General features: G+C 45.5%; 1 protein-coding gene and 1 long non-coding RNA gene across 3 annotated transcripts in view; one reads left to right on the forward strand and one right to left on the reverse strand.

Moving 5' to 3' along the window:
• LOC144782676 (uncharacterized) overlaps positions 1-13,111 on the forward strand; it is a 155,401-nt gene that overhangs the window by 42,176 nt on the left and 100,114 nt on the right. The gene's annotated exons all lie outside the window — the stretch shown is intronic.
• Positions 1,708-12,405, reverse strand: LOC144782674 (uncharacterized). Its single transcript, XM_078662015.1, has 2 exons — positions 10,408-12,405; positions 1,708-2,728 (listed from the first exon to the last, which is right to left on the reverse strand). The coding sequence occupies exon 1, from the start codon at positions 11,361-11,363 to the stop codon at positions 10,425-10,427; it is 939 nt and encodes a 312-aa protein (XP_078518141.1). The 5' UTR covers positions 11,364-12,405; the 3' UTR covers positions 1,708-2,728; positions 10,408-10,424.

Consider the following 13,111-nt stretch of genomic DNA (forward strand, 5'->3'; position numbering starts at 1 on the left):
CCATTGGAGCTGCGCCGCCAGAAAGTATGCCTCAAATACTGGAGCCCCGAGTCCTCCTCGGGTCGTGGGCAGGTAAAGCATATTCAAGGCCACCCTGCTTCTCCCCCCTCCCCAGATCAGGGTGGTTAGGAGTGTGTTTAGTTCTTTAAAAAAGGAATGTGGCGGTATCACTGGGAGGTTGGCGAAATGGTACAGGAGTCGTGGGATCATTATCATCTTTGCAAGTGCTATGCAGCCTATGGGGGCAAGGGGTAGTTTTTTCCAGAATTGTACTGACGCTCGCAGTCCCGCTAAGATCTTGCGATGATTCCCGTCATATAAATCTGTGGGGGAGTGAAATAATTGTACCCCTAGGTATCTAGGCGCCGCTGTACTCCAAGTGAGCGCATGAGCGTCCACCGGTATGTCGTGTGGAGCTAGATGTGGGCTCGCGGGGAATATCATGGACTTGGTCCACTTGACACTAAGGCCCGATACCACCGCAAATTCTTGCAAAGTCGACCAGATAGTGGATAGGTCACTCGTAATGTCTCTGACGTAGATCCAAAGGTCGTCAGCATAGAGTGATACTCAGTGTGTTATGTCTGCTATCGGTATTCCCCATGTCTGTCCCTCCTGTCGTAGTTTAATTACAAGTGATTCTACTTCTAGGGCAAACAGGAGGGGGGATAGGGGGCACCCCTGTCCTGTCCCCCTTTCTACCTGAAATGGAGCTGAAATATAGTTGCCTATTCGCACTCGAGATGTGAGGCCCTTGTAGAGCAGTTTTGTGTATTTCAGCAGAACAGGTCCCACCCGAACCCTGCGCACAACTGCAAACAGATATGGCCAGAGCAGAGTATCGAACGCCTTTTCGAGATCTAAGATCAGGCAGGCTGCGTTTGGGAAGTGTGTTCTCGCTCTGTCTTGGAGATGGAACAGTCTGCGTATGTTTTGGGAGGTGTTTTGTCCTGGTACGAACCCGTTTTGGTCAGGGTGCACCAACGGCGCAAGAATTTGGGTGTATCGGTTTGCCAGAATCTTCCCTAACAATTTACAGTCTGTATTTAGCAGTGTTATTGGTCTGAAGGAAGCTGGGAGGGCGGGGTCCCTGTGGAAACAAGGTCACTATCTTGAGGACAAGTTGCGTCGAGAACATGCTGTAGTATTCCAGTGGGAAGCCATCCATTCCCGGGGCTTTACATCGTGCTAGTTGTTTAATGGCGTGAGTGAGCTCTGGGGCTTTGATCTTGAAATCCAGGTCTTTCCTGGTGGTTCTTGGGATGTGGGGAATCTGCAACGGGTGGAGGAATTGTGCTATTTCCCATTGATTTGTTTGCGCCGGGGCTCGGTAGATTTCCGAGTAATAATCTCGGAAGATGTGTAATATGTCAATTTGTGAGTGCCTGAGGGTACTTGTGTGGTCCAGTAGTTCCGTGTCCGGTTTGTTGTCCACTTCTTGTCTGGCTAACCACGCTAATATTGTACCCGACCCTGAAGTTATATTTACACAGGTCTTGCAGTGCCTCTGCGTATGCGGTTTTTGCAGTCGCTATTTGCTCTGGTAATAGTAAGTTATATATGTGTATTAAAAAATAAATTATGCCTGATAATTATTTTAAGATAATTATTTTATTGTAAATACAGAAACAACAATTAATATAGGAATTAAATTAAAAGCAATATTTATATTTTATTTATGTTTTTATTTTCATTCAAAGACTCAAGCAAAGAAATAATATGCATTATATTTTATTACCATTGTTTTATATATATATATATATATATATCATATGAACAAGAGGGTCCTTCCGAGATCCGTACTCCCAAAGTCAGGTGGCGCGTAATACGGCGAACCCAGCCGTATAGTTAATTAATTTTCCACAGAGTGCTTCACAGCAACACGCGCACTCGGCAATAGCGATGCTCAAATTTCTTTTTATTTCTCAAATAACGCTACGCGTTTCGACACCAAAGTGTGTCTTGATCACACGTTGCCAAACACAACATTACGCTTGCTTAAATACACAAACATAAACAAGGGAAAAGTCAACTAAACATAGAGGAAGTACAATCCCTCCAGTATTACTTTTACTGGATGTAAAAAGATCCGCCATTTTTGACTAGTGTACTGATCATGCTTGACACTTCATAAGGCAGCTTTCAAAACTTAAATTGTATTATTACAATTATAAAAAACGCAATTGCATATCTTTTCCTTCATACATTTAGATGTGATAAGAACATATGAACTGGGAAGGCAGAAATTGATCAACAGTGGTGATAACAATGTGCCCACTTGTTTGTTAGATGGGTTCCTTATGCCTATTGCAAATGTCGTATTTACAAGGTCTAGTGCCCTGACCCATTTCTAAGGATCATCATTCGATCTGTAAAATATATGAAGTATATCTAATTCAACATTTCATGAGGTCTAGTGCCTATATTTTCATTAATTAATACCTTACACAGATCACATCATATAAATATTATGCTTCTTCCCTTGATGCAATCCTCCATATATTTTTTTGCTACATCCCCCATGTATGTTATTACTGCGCAAGCATCAGGACTCTCAATGGAATTAAAACAATTGAAGACCTGAATAATGTCCAACAAAAAAACAGTGAAAAGTGAATATTCTTATCTTAATCAAGTGAGGTGCAAGTTCATTCGCCAAAGAAAAGGGTAGGGAAGATGTGCAGTGCTTAGGAAAAATTATATTTCCGGTGTCTCCCTTCCTTTTCTCCTAAAAGAAACATTTAAAATATGCATTAAAATAATACAAGGATAATATAAGCAATCATCTTATATATGCAGTTCAGAACAAAAAATCATCAATCACATATCCACAGGTTAGACTTATTCTTCATACAAATGGGTTGCAAGCTCCTCATCTAAATTGTGCCCACAGGGATATCTACTTTCTAGCTCCATGATCCATTTGGATTCTTTTTTCCTGAGTGCTAGTACCCGATTACCTCCTCTTTTACCCACATTGACTTGTTCCACTGCAAAATATCTGAGTAGCGAGGTATTAGATTGGTGGAATTGCTGAAAATGTCTAGCAACGGGGTATCGTGTATCAACATTAGTTATTGCTCTTAGGTGTTCTTGTATGCGTTTCTTGGCCATGCAGGTTGTGCTGCCTACATATTTCATGTCACATGGACATTCCAATACGTATATAACAAAACTTGTATTACACGTAAGGAATTGTTTGATTTTATGTCGTTCTTTTTGTCCTGGAATACTAACTTCTTTGACCATGTAACTGGATTTGCAGGCAACACAATATCCGCATGGATAGAATCCTTTGAGGCCCTGTATGTGCTGTTTTTTAGTGTCTGATATGTCTCCTCTCACCAGAATATCCCTTAAATTTCTCCCCCTTCTATACGTGATTTGGGGTCTATCAGATAACTCGGGTCCTATAGTGTTGTCAGACTGGAGAATATTCCAGTTGTCTACAACAATTTTGCGGACTTGTTGTGATCTTTCATGATACGTTGTTATAATTCTGGTTGGTTCAGTACCATTATCTTTATCAGATTTGGGGGTGAGGGTTTCTCCTCTTTCTACCTCAGCCACCTTTCTCACTGCCTTCGTCAGCACCCATTCAGGATAACCTCGTTCACGGAATCGGGATATCATACATTCTTGTTCCACCAGAAACCCCTCATTGTCGCTACGATTCCTCTTAGCCCTGAGCAGTTCCCCATAGGGGATGCTCCATTTTAAAGGTTCAGGGTGTGCACTCAGTAGGAGACTGTTCCCCGACGTCTCTTTTCTATGAAGTACAGAGATAAGTCTTCCTTCGACTATTCTTATCTCAGTATCCAAAAATTCTACATGAGATCTGCTTATAGTATGGGTCAGCTGTATATTATATGCATTTCTATTGAGTTTCTCAATGAATTTAAATGCTTCATCTTTAGCGCCACACCCTACTAAAAACAGATCATCAATGTACCTGATCCATGTTTGTACCTTAGCAAAATCTTCAATCAGTGTCACATAATTTCTCAATTCCTCTTCCCACTTCCCTACAAAGAGATTCGCGAAACTAGGCGCGAAGGCCGAACCCATAGCTGCCCCACGGGTCTGTTTGTAAATTTCCCCATCGAACATGAAAATGTTATTTTTTAGACACAGTTTCATCATTTGAATTAGCATGGCAGTATGTTCCCGAAAGCCTATTTCTCTCTTTTTAAGGTAGTGGTAACTAGCTTCCATTCCTTGTGTGTGGTCTATGATAGTGTACAGGGCACTCACATCCATGGTAATTAATAGAGAGCCTTCAGCCCATACAATATTTTCAAGTTTCTTTAGAAAAGCTGTTGTATCTTTCGTATAAGAGGGTAGTTGACAAACAAATTCTCTTAAAAAATGATCGACATATTTAGAAAGGTTTTCATTTACGCTACCTATGGAAGAAATAATAGGTCTCCCAGGCGGTTCGTGTGGATCTTTGTGAACCTTCGGTAGAAGGTAAAAAATGGGGAGTTTTGGATAGTCTTTCTTTAGAAAACGAAATTCTTGCCATGAAAGTAATCCCCCATTGTGCCACTCACTAAGGTATTCCCATGTTTCAATAATACTTTTGTTGTACTCATTCATATTGCTGGTACAATAGAATAATCCACCTTGCAATTGAAACAATGCTTCCTTTATATATAATTCTCTACCCCACAACACGATATTTCCACCCTTGTCGGAGGGTCTCAGGATCACATTTTTATCAGTAGCCAAGGAAAAAATAAAATCCATTTCTCCCTTAGTCAAATTGCTGTCACCTCTCCTTTGTTTAGGACATGTGTGTTTAAGTTTGGTCAGTTCTCTGGTTACTACCTCGTGAAAGGTGTCAATTGCATCGTGTGGAAGGGTAGGATAAAACACTGATTTAGGTTTAAAGGGAGTGTTGGCCGCCCTATCTGTTCTTGTTTCTCTGACACCAACAACATCCGAGTCCAATACATTATCACAGGTTACATCTCCTAGCGAGTAGACTGTTTGTAATATGTCAACATCCCCAACTGTAAGTTCTGGTACACTACTAACCTCTTCTTGATTAGTTACAGGTTTCTTTTTGACTATTGAATGAAATTTAGACAGTTTCAATTTCCTAATAAATTTAAAAATATCCACCCTTGTGTCTGCATAATCAAAAAGTTTGGTTGGGCAAAATGTGAGTCCTAAACACAGGGTTTCTTTTTCTTTAAAAGTCAATGTTCTTCTCTATCGTATCATAGGTGTGCCGGAGTCGGAAGACACGAGAGCAATGGACTTATACGTGGAGGATTTAATTAAGCAAAAGCTGCAGCCTAAGGGCCTCTCGGCATTCTTCACGGTAGAAAGGGCGCACAGGGTCCCCGGTGGGCGCCAAAAGTCGGGCATGAACCCCAGGCCGATCATAGCGAGACTCTTTAATTTCAGAGATCGGGATGCCATCCTCCAGGCGGCGAGACTTTCCCCCCCACTCAAAATCCAGAATTCTACCTTGGCGTTCTTCCCGGACTACACGGCCGAGGTCGCACGTAGGAGGAGGACCTTTTTCGAGGTGAAGAAGGAACTGAGAGCCCGGGAAATACCGTACTCCATGCTTTTTCCGGCCAAACTTCGGGTTGTGGCAGACAATAAGACTTGGTTCTTTGACTCCCCGGAAATGGCGCAGGAATGGCTGGAGGGGTGGAGACAGGTGGATCCCCCGCGTCGCTCTCACCGGCAGAACAAGCACCGTACTACGGGAGCCCGACAAAACTCACAGTCCGCAGGGGAGGGAGCGGAGGCCCGTTCCCCGTTGTCTGATCTTCGAGAAGAGGGTGCTGATGAGGACTAATATATCGCAACTGATCTTTGGATGACCTGACTGCATTGTGGACCGGCAATGCCGCTATGGACACTGGGCTGAGGGCCTCCGCGGCAGAAGTTGGGGGCCGCCGATACCGGAGAACCCTTCACCCCAACGAGCAAGTACTATGTTTTGGGTTGGGTTCAAGCACTCTGCTGAGTTGGGGGGGCGGGCAGTTCTAAGTCCGTTGAGCAGGGAGGCAGGGAGGGGGGGAGTTGGGGGTAGGATGACTTTTTGGTTTTTAAGTGCTACACTGGGTCAATCACTGTACAGTATGGAGCGAATGCGTACAGTAGAGGTACAACTGCGCGAATTGCGAAATCATTTCACACGATGTATGATGTGTTACGACAGCCGGATGGCTTGTCGCTTTGTCTGCTACGATGGGGGAGGACATTAGAACGGGGAGGGCATCACCACTGTGCCTACTGTCTTGGAATGTAAGGGGCTTGGGAGATAAAATAAAGCGGGGACTGGTCTTACAGCACATCAGGAGGTCCAACCCCGCCTTGGTCCTGCTACAGGAAACGCATTTGACTGGGCCCGCCGCACGGGCCATGGATAGGAAAGGCTACAGTATGATAGTGCACTCTGAGTTCACTAAGGGGTCCCGGGGTACTGGGATATTAATGCACCGCTCTGCCAGGTTCATTGTACACTCAGTTAAGACAGACACTCAGGGACGCTTTGCGGCGGTCCATGGACATTGGGAGGGGAGGCCGCTGAACATAGTCTCGGTATACATACCACCAGCTCTGCACACCGTGGCTCTTCCAGACCTGGGGAACTTTCTGTTACACCTCCCGGAAGGGGACCTAATAGTGGGGGGAGATTTCAACGCAGTGGCGCACAGCTCTCAGGACCGTTACCCAACACGCACACGCACCCCGGGGCCTACCAAATTGTTTGAATTCATGGAAGCACAGGGTTTAGTGGATATATGGAGACAGTTTCACCCGGACGTCCAGCAATACACGTATTATTCGGCAGTTCACGATAGTCTGTCACGAATAGACTACTTCCTCACATTGGGAGGGGGCCTTCTCACTATCTCTGACACTAACATCAGGCCACGAGGGATTTCGGATCATTCCCCGTTAACTCTGACTCAATCCAGCCAGGTGCGAACCCACAGACGCCTCTATCCTATTTACCCGGGGTATTTTAAGGAACCTGTAATAACCAAGGCTTTAAAAGCAAGTACAAAATCTTATATCACGGAAAATGAGGGTTCGGTTGCCTCACATGTAACATTCTGGGAGGCCTACAAAACAGTCCTTCGCGGGCAGGCGATATCGGCTATCGCACAACATAAACGCACGCAAAGCAGAGAGCTGTCAGACCTGGAAGACCGACTCGCCGATGCGACTCGGGCGCATGAAAGTGACCCAAGTGAGGACACACTTCACACGCTCCGGCTGAGTCAGCAGAGACACACCGATCACCAGCGACGTATCGTGTTGGGTGGGATGGCGGCAACGGCAAGTAGAGTATATGACATGGGCGATAAGGCAGGTAAACTCTTGGTATGGCTGGAGAGGAAACGTGGAGATCAAAGGGCCATACTACAACTCAAGGACTCGAGGGGGGTGTTGCACACTAGGCCTGACCGAATAGTGGAGCTCCTCGCGGACCACTTTGAGGCTGTTTATTCCCCCGAAACTGAAGTTTCGCGTGAAATAGTGGAGGGATCGCTCATGGGGGTACCGACTCGTACCCTCCTCCCGGACGCCAGGGACGAACTTGAATCGGAACTGACGTCAGATGAAATACGGGTAGCCGTAGCAGCGTTGCGCCCAGGGAAAGCATTGGGTCCCAACGGCGTACCGATTGAATGGTACAAAATTATGTCCGAGACACTTTCCACTCCCCTACTCGAAATGTACAAGGAAAGCCGGGAACGGGGGATCTTGCCCTTTGACCAGCGCATGGCCACCATAGTGGCGATTCCGAAGCCTGGCAAACCTCCTGAGGAATGCAGCTCATACCGCCCTATATCGCTCCTCAACGCCGAAAATAAAATTCTGGCGAAATTACTGGCCGCTAGACTGCTGCCACACCTGCGACACCTAATTCATCCGGATCAGTCGGGATTTATGCCGCATCGGAGCACGGCGCTGAATCTGAGAAGATTGCACGGAGTGCTGGCACGCGCCCCGCGATTGACGGAGCCAGCAGCGGTGCTCTCATTGGATGCCCGAATGGCGTTCGACTTGGTAGAGTGGCGCTATCTTTTCGCAGTCCTGGAACATATGGGATTTGGCCCTGGCTTCATCTCATGGATCAGGTTGTTATACACCGAGCCCGTTGCGAGGGTGACGACCAATGGGTGTATCTCGCGGGAGTTCCCACTGGCAAGAGGCACGAGGCAGGGATGCCCGCTTTCGCCGCTACTCTTTGCATTAGTGCTGGAGCCCCTGGCCACCATTCTCCGTTCCACTCACTTGCTGAAGGGCATACAGTGGGGTGACGGTTGGGAGGACAGGGTCTCCCTGTATGCGGATGATATGCTGGTCTACCTCATGGACCTAGACGCTGGCATTCCGATCCTGCTGACCCTCTGTGAGACCCATGGTGCAGCATCAGGATATAAACTAAACTGGTCCAAGTCCGTGCTGTTCATGATCCGGGGTGACCCCCCGGTGCTGCCTGATGGATGCCAGTTGATCATAGAAACACGTACCTTCAGGTACCTGGGAATCCAAATCGCGCTGGACTCGGAGACATTTCTAGAGCTCAACCTGGTTCCCTTGATGACTAGACTGAGGGCGGATGTGCGCCATTGGAAGGCCCTCCCCCTGACATTACTGGGTAGGGCGGCGCTCTTTAAAATGCTGGCACTACCTCGCTTTCTATATGTCCTGGAAAACACCCCGACGGCGGTTCCAGCGTCGTTCTTCCGCCAGGTGACGGCACAATTGACCACGTTGCTTTGGAGTGGCAAGCCGGCTAGGGTAGCACAGCTGAAATTAATTAGAGATTGGTATAGCGGGGGGATAGCGCTCCCGAGCCTTGAACTGTACTATTGGGCGGCGCACCTTAAGGTGATCAACCAATGGATTCATGGTACCCATGATGACCCGGCGTATGTGGCTGATAGACGGCAATTAGGTACGGCTACCCTCCTGGCACCGCTCTATAATAAGGGTTTGGTTGGGAAGCTGGAAGGCCCGACCAAGCACACGGTGACTATCTGGCATAAGGCACAGAGGCGGCTTGGATGGGAGGGGGTAATTACCAGACTCACACCACTATGGGACTCCAGGGCGTTCGGTACTTTGCGTAACAGTAAAGGGTTTGATCGATGGGATACCATCGGGATATCCACGGTGGGCGATCTATGGTCGGGAGGCGCAGTACTCTCTTTCGATACACTGAGGACACAGTATGACCTGGGAGTGACAGAAACGTACAGATATGTACAAATTAGACACGCACTCATGTCTGTGTTGGAAGCCGGGGCGCTGATCCCGGAGTCGGCTCCGTTAGAGGACCGACTACTAACGGACTATATGGAGACGAGTGCTACATCCCTCACGTACCGTAAACTGTTGAACAATTTGCCAGATCCGCTGGGGCGCCTGAGGGAAAAGTGGATGGAGGAGCTGGGGGATCTGGATGAGTCGGAGTGGAACGAGGCGCTAGCGTCACCCAGAGAGGCAGGCATATCCATGCGATTTCGATTGGTCCAATTTAAAATTTTACACAGAGTTTACTACACCCGCACAACACTCTATAACATACACAGGGCGGAACATCCCTATTGCTTGCGCAACTGTGGGGAGGAGGGTACACTGTTCCATACATTATGGGAATGTCCCACTTTACAAAATTACTGGAGACGCGTAGCGCGCACAATCAGCCAGACGCTGGACACCCCTTTCACACCTACCCCTCGGGTATGCATACTACACGTGTGGGGCCCGACAGATCTATCACTACATGGGAAGCGTTGGGTGGTCATTGGGATGATGCTGGCGAAGCGCGATATAGCACAGAACTGGGGTGCGCCGACTACTCCGACGCTGTCGCAGTGGTGCAAGAACATGGATATGCTTATGTTGAGGGAACGGGAGGTCTATAAACAGAGACTCAACCCGCGCAAGTGGAATAAAATATGGACGCCATGGAACTCTTATAGAGGGGATATTTGTGAGCCGTTACCGGAAGATGAGGATGCAGATAGTTCAGGGGAGGAGGATGAATTGGACTAATGTGACGACATCTGGGGTGGACGTTGATGGGGGGGGTGCCTGGGACATAGAATATGGTCTCATGGATGGACTAGCCATTGTCAAAACCTAAAGTAATGTACGCATAAGCTCTACTCACACTGATAATATGATTGTCAAATGATGCGGTTGTTACGCTTGACCCTTTTATGTAGTATGTTCAGAGTTGGGGGGAAAAGAAAATTTGAAAAGTTGCTCCACTGACTGAATGCAGCTGAATGTTGACGCTGCATGTTATGCTGCTGATTATTACTGCTAATTTGTGAAGGCAACAATAAAAACAAATTTTCAACAAAAAAAAAAAGTCAATGTTCTTGGAGAAAGATTTATTATAGTTTTATTTACCGTTTCTTCATCCATCTTCATTTTCGTTTTCTGTAAACCCCACGTTTGGTTCCCACTGGTTTTTTGTTGTTTTTTTCTTCTCCTCTGCTGGAGCTTGAGTCGTCTCTGTCGCGATCTCCCCTGCCTCTTGCTCTTCCCCTTGGTCGTCCTCGTGTTGGATTCCGTTTGAATTCCGATTGATGAGTTGTATCCACCTCTTTTTTCCTCCGTGTCCTTAATACCCGGAATTCCTGTAAAAAATTTGCCGGTTTCTTAGAGATATCAATCACCAATGCTGTGCTTGTTGATTGTTGGGAGGTGTCAGTCTCCGATCCGCTTGTTAGGGTGGCTATATTGTGGTCACTTTCAGTTAGAGTTTGGTTCACAGTGATGGAGGTGGTGTCCTGTTGGTTGTACAGATAATCATACTTGGGACTATAAGTCAGGATTCGTCCACTCTCGTAATCTCCGCAGTCACAGTGCAATTTCCTTTGTTTTCGATATTTAATGTCATCTTCATGTTTTTTTAATCTATTTTTAAGTTCATCTTTGAACTTTTTGATGGTTTCCTGGTCGTTGCATTTCCCGAATTCCTCATCCATGTCTTTCAATTGTTGCAGGATAACGTCACGATCTTCCCATGCGTATTTAATAAGTATGTCTAGCATATTTTTTGAACTCCTGGCAGAATTCAGTGACCAATCATCTAACATTTTCGGGTTTAGTGATTCATGAGACGGAGTAATGTAGATTCTTAGGCCCCTTGGCACCATTTCTTTGTCCACATAATCCTGCAACGATGTTGCCTCCCACCACTTAGAACTTTCTTGTTTTTTTAGTCTTTCATATTTGCGCAATTGTTCGTTCAGGGGATCATTAGTGGGTTTGCCTTGTTTGATTATATTTGAACTTCCTTTTCCTGGAGCTCTGGCAAAAAGTGACGCTGCCTCGCGTCTTCTCTCCCCTTCTTCATCCATACTGCTATATTAATCACTGCCTGTGGAGTTTAGATGACTGTTCTGTCCGCATTTACTACTATTTACTCTGCGTTTGGTTTTTTCTGAGAAAAAATCGCGGTACTCAGTTCCGCTTTATCTGTATGTAATTAGAATCACCGTTCTTAATTTCGCTGCTCGCTATTGCCCCACTAAGTAAATGGTTCCTGATGCCGTGATATCAAACACACCAGGGAGGTGTACTAGACTTCCGGGAAACTATTTCTCAAATCCATCGTAGGAAAATGGGTATTGCGTGTCATACTCTGCAATTTTCAATTCCCGTCTAGATTCCGCCTTCTCCGTTTCAGCCCCTCACTCGTCGGCACCTGCACTCCGCCGATCAACGCCCCTGCACTCCTGCAAAGGCTCCGTTCAAGAGCCACAGATGAAAACAGAGGAGGGCTTACCTTCGGAGTCCAGGCGTCACCTTCAATCCTGGTTTTCCCGTGTAGGCAATCCAATTTCAGAACGGCCGGCTCTGGATCTCTCGTAACGAATACATCATATGAACAAGAGGGTCCTTCCGAGATCCGTACTCCCAAAGTCAGGTGGCGCGTAATACGGCAAACCCAGCCGTATAGTTAATTAATTTTCCACAGAGTGCTTCACAGCAACACGCGCACTCGGCAATAGCGATGCTCAAATTTCTTTTTATTTCTCAAATAACGCTACGCGTTTCGACACCAAAGTGTGTCTTGATCACACGTTGCCAAACACAACATTACGCTTGCTTAAATACACAAACATAAACAAGGGAAAAGTCAACTAAACATAGAGGAAGTACAATCCCTCCAGTATTACTTTTACTGGATGTAAAAAGATCCGCCATTTTTGACTAGTGTACTGATCATGCTTGACACTTCATAAGGCAGCTTTCAAAACTTAAATTGTATTATTACAATTATAAAAAACGCAATTGCATATCTTTTCCTTCATACATTTAGATGTGATAAGAACATATGAACTGGGAAGGCAGAAATTGATCAGCAGTGGTGATAACAATGTGCCCACTTGTTTGTTAGATGGGTTCCTTATGCCTATTGCAAATGTCGTATTTACAAGGTCTAGTGCCCTGACCCATTTCTAACGATCATCATTCGATCTGTAAAATATATGAAGTATATCTAATTCAACATTTCATTTTTATATATATATATATTGTCATAAAGAGAAGTAATAATACATTTTTTATTTTTGGATACATTGCATATTTTGTACATATTTAAACAAAAACATATAATATTTAAGTATAGTCAGCATGAAACATTTTTATGTTTTTTATAATGGAGAACTTGGTAAATATGTACATTTTAATAAATAAAAGATGTAGTTGTCCACTGGTTTTTAAAAAACTTTTTAGTACATAGTTGTACAGTTATAGAATATTTATTTACATTGCAAATACGCATCACATAATTACATATGGGGGCCGATTCCGATTCGGTAAAATCCCTTTACAAATAGCCGTATGGAGCATATTTCCTGTACGAATCGTACCCGTAAACGTCCCCGTACGTAAGATGAAGTATGATTCGGATCCAAAGCAGATCTCTGTATGAATTGTACTAAAAACCGTACAACAAAAAAATACGTGCAAATTGTATCCAGGACACGCAGTACGCGACGTCCGTATGTAATAAAGCAGCAGTTTCCGGCCCAGTAGGTACGATTCGTCTCTGTGACACTCCGTACGACTCTTTTTCTACGGGAGCTCAAAACATCCAGAA

This window comes from Lissotriton helveticus, chromosome 9 (assembly GCF_964261635.1).
Source record: "Lissotriton helveticus chromosome 9, aLisHel1.1, whole genome shotgun sequence".
Taxonomy (NCBI): domain Eukaryota; kingdom Metazoa; phylum Chordata; class Amphibia; order Caudata; family Salamandridae; genus Lissotriton; species Lissotriton helveticus.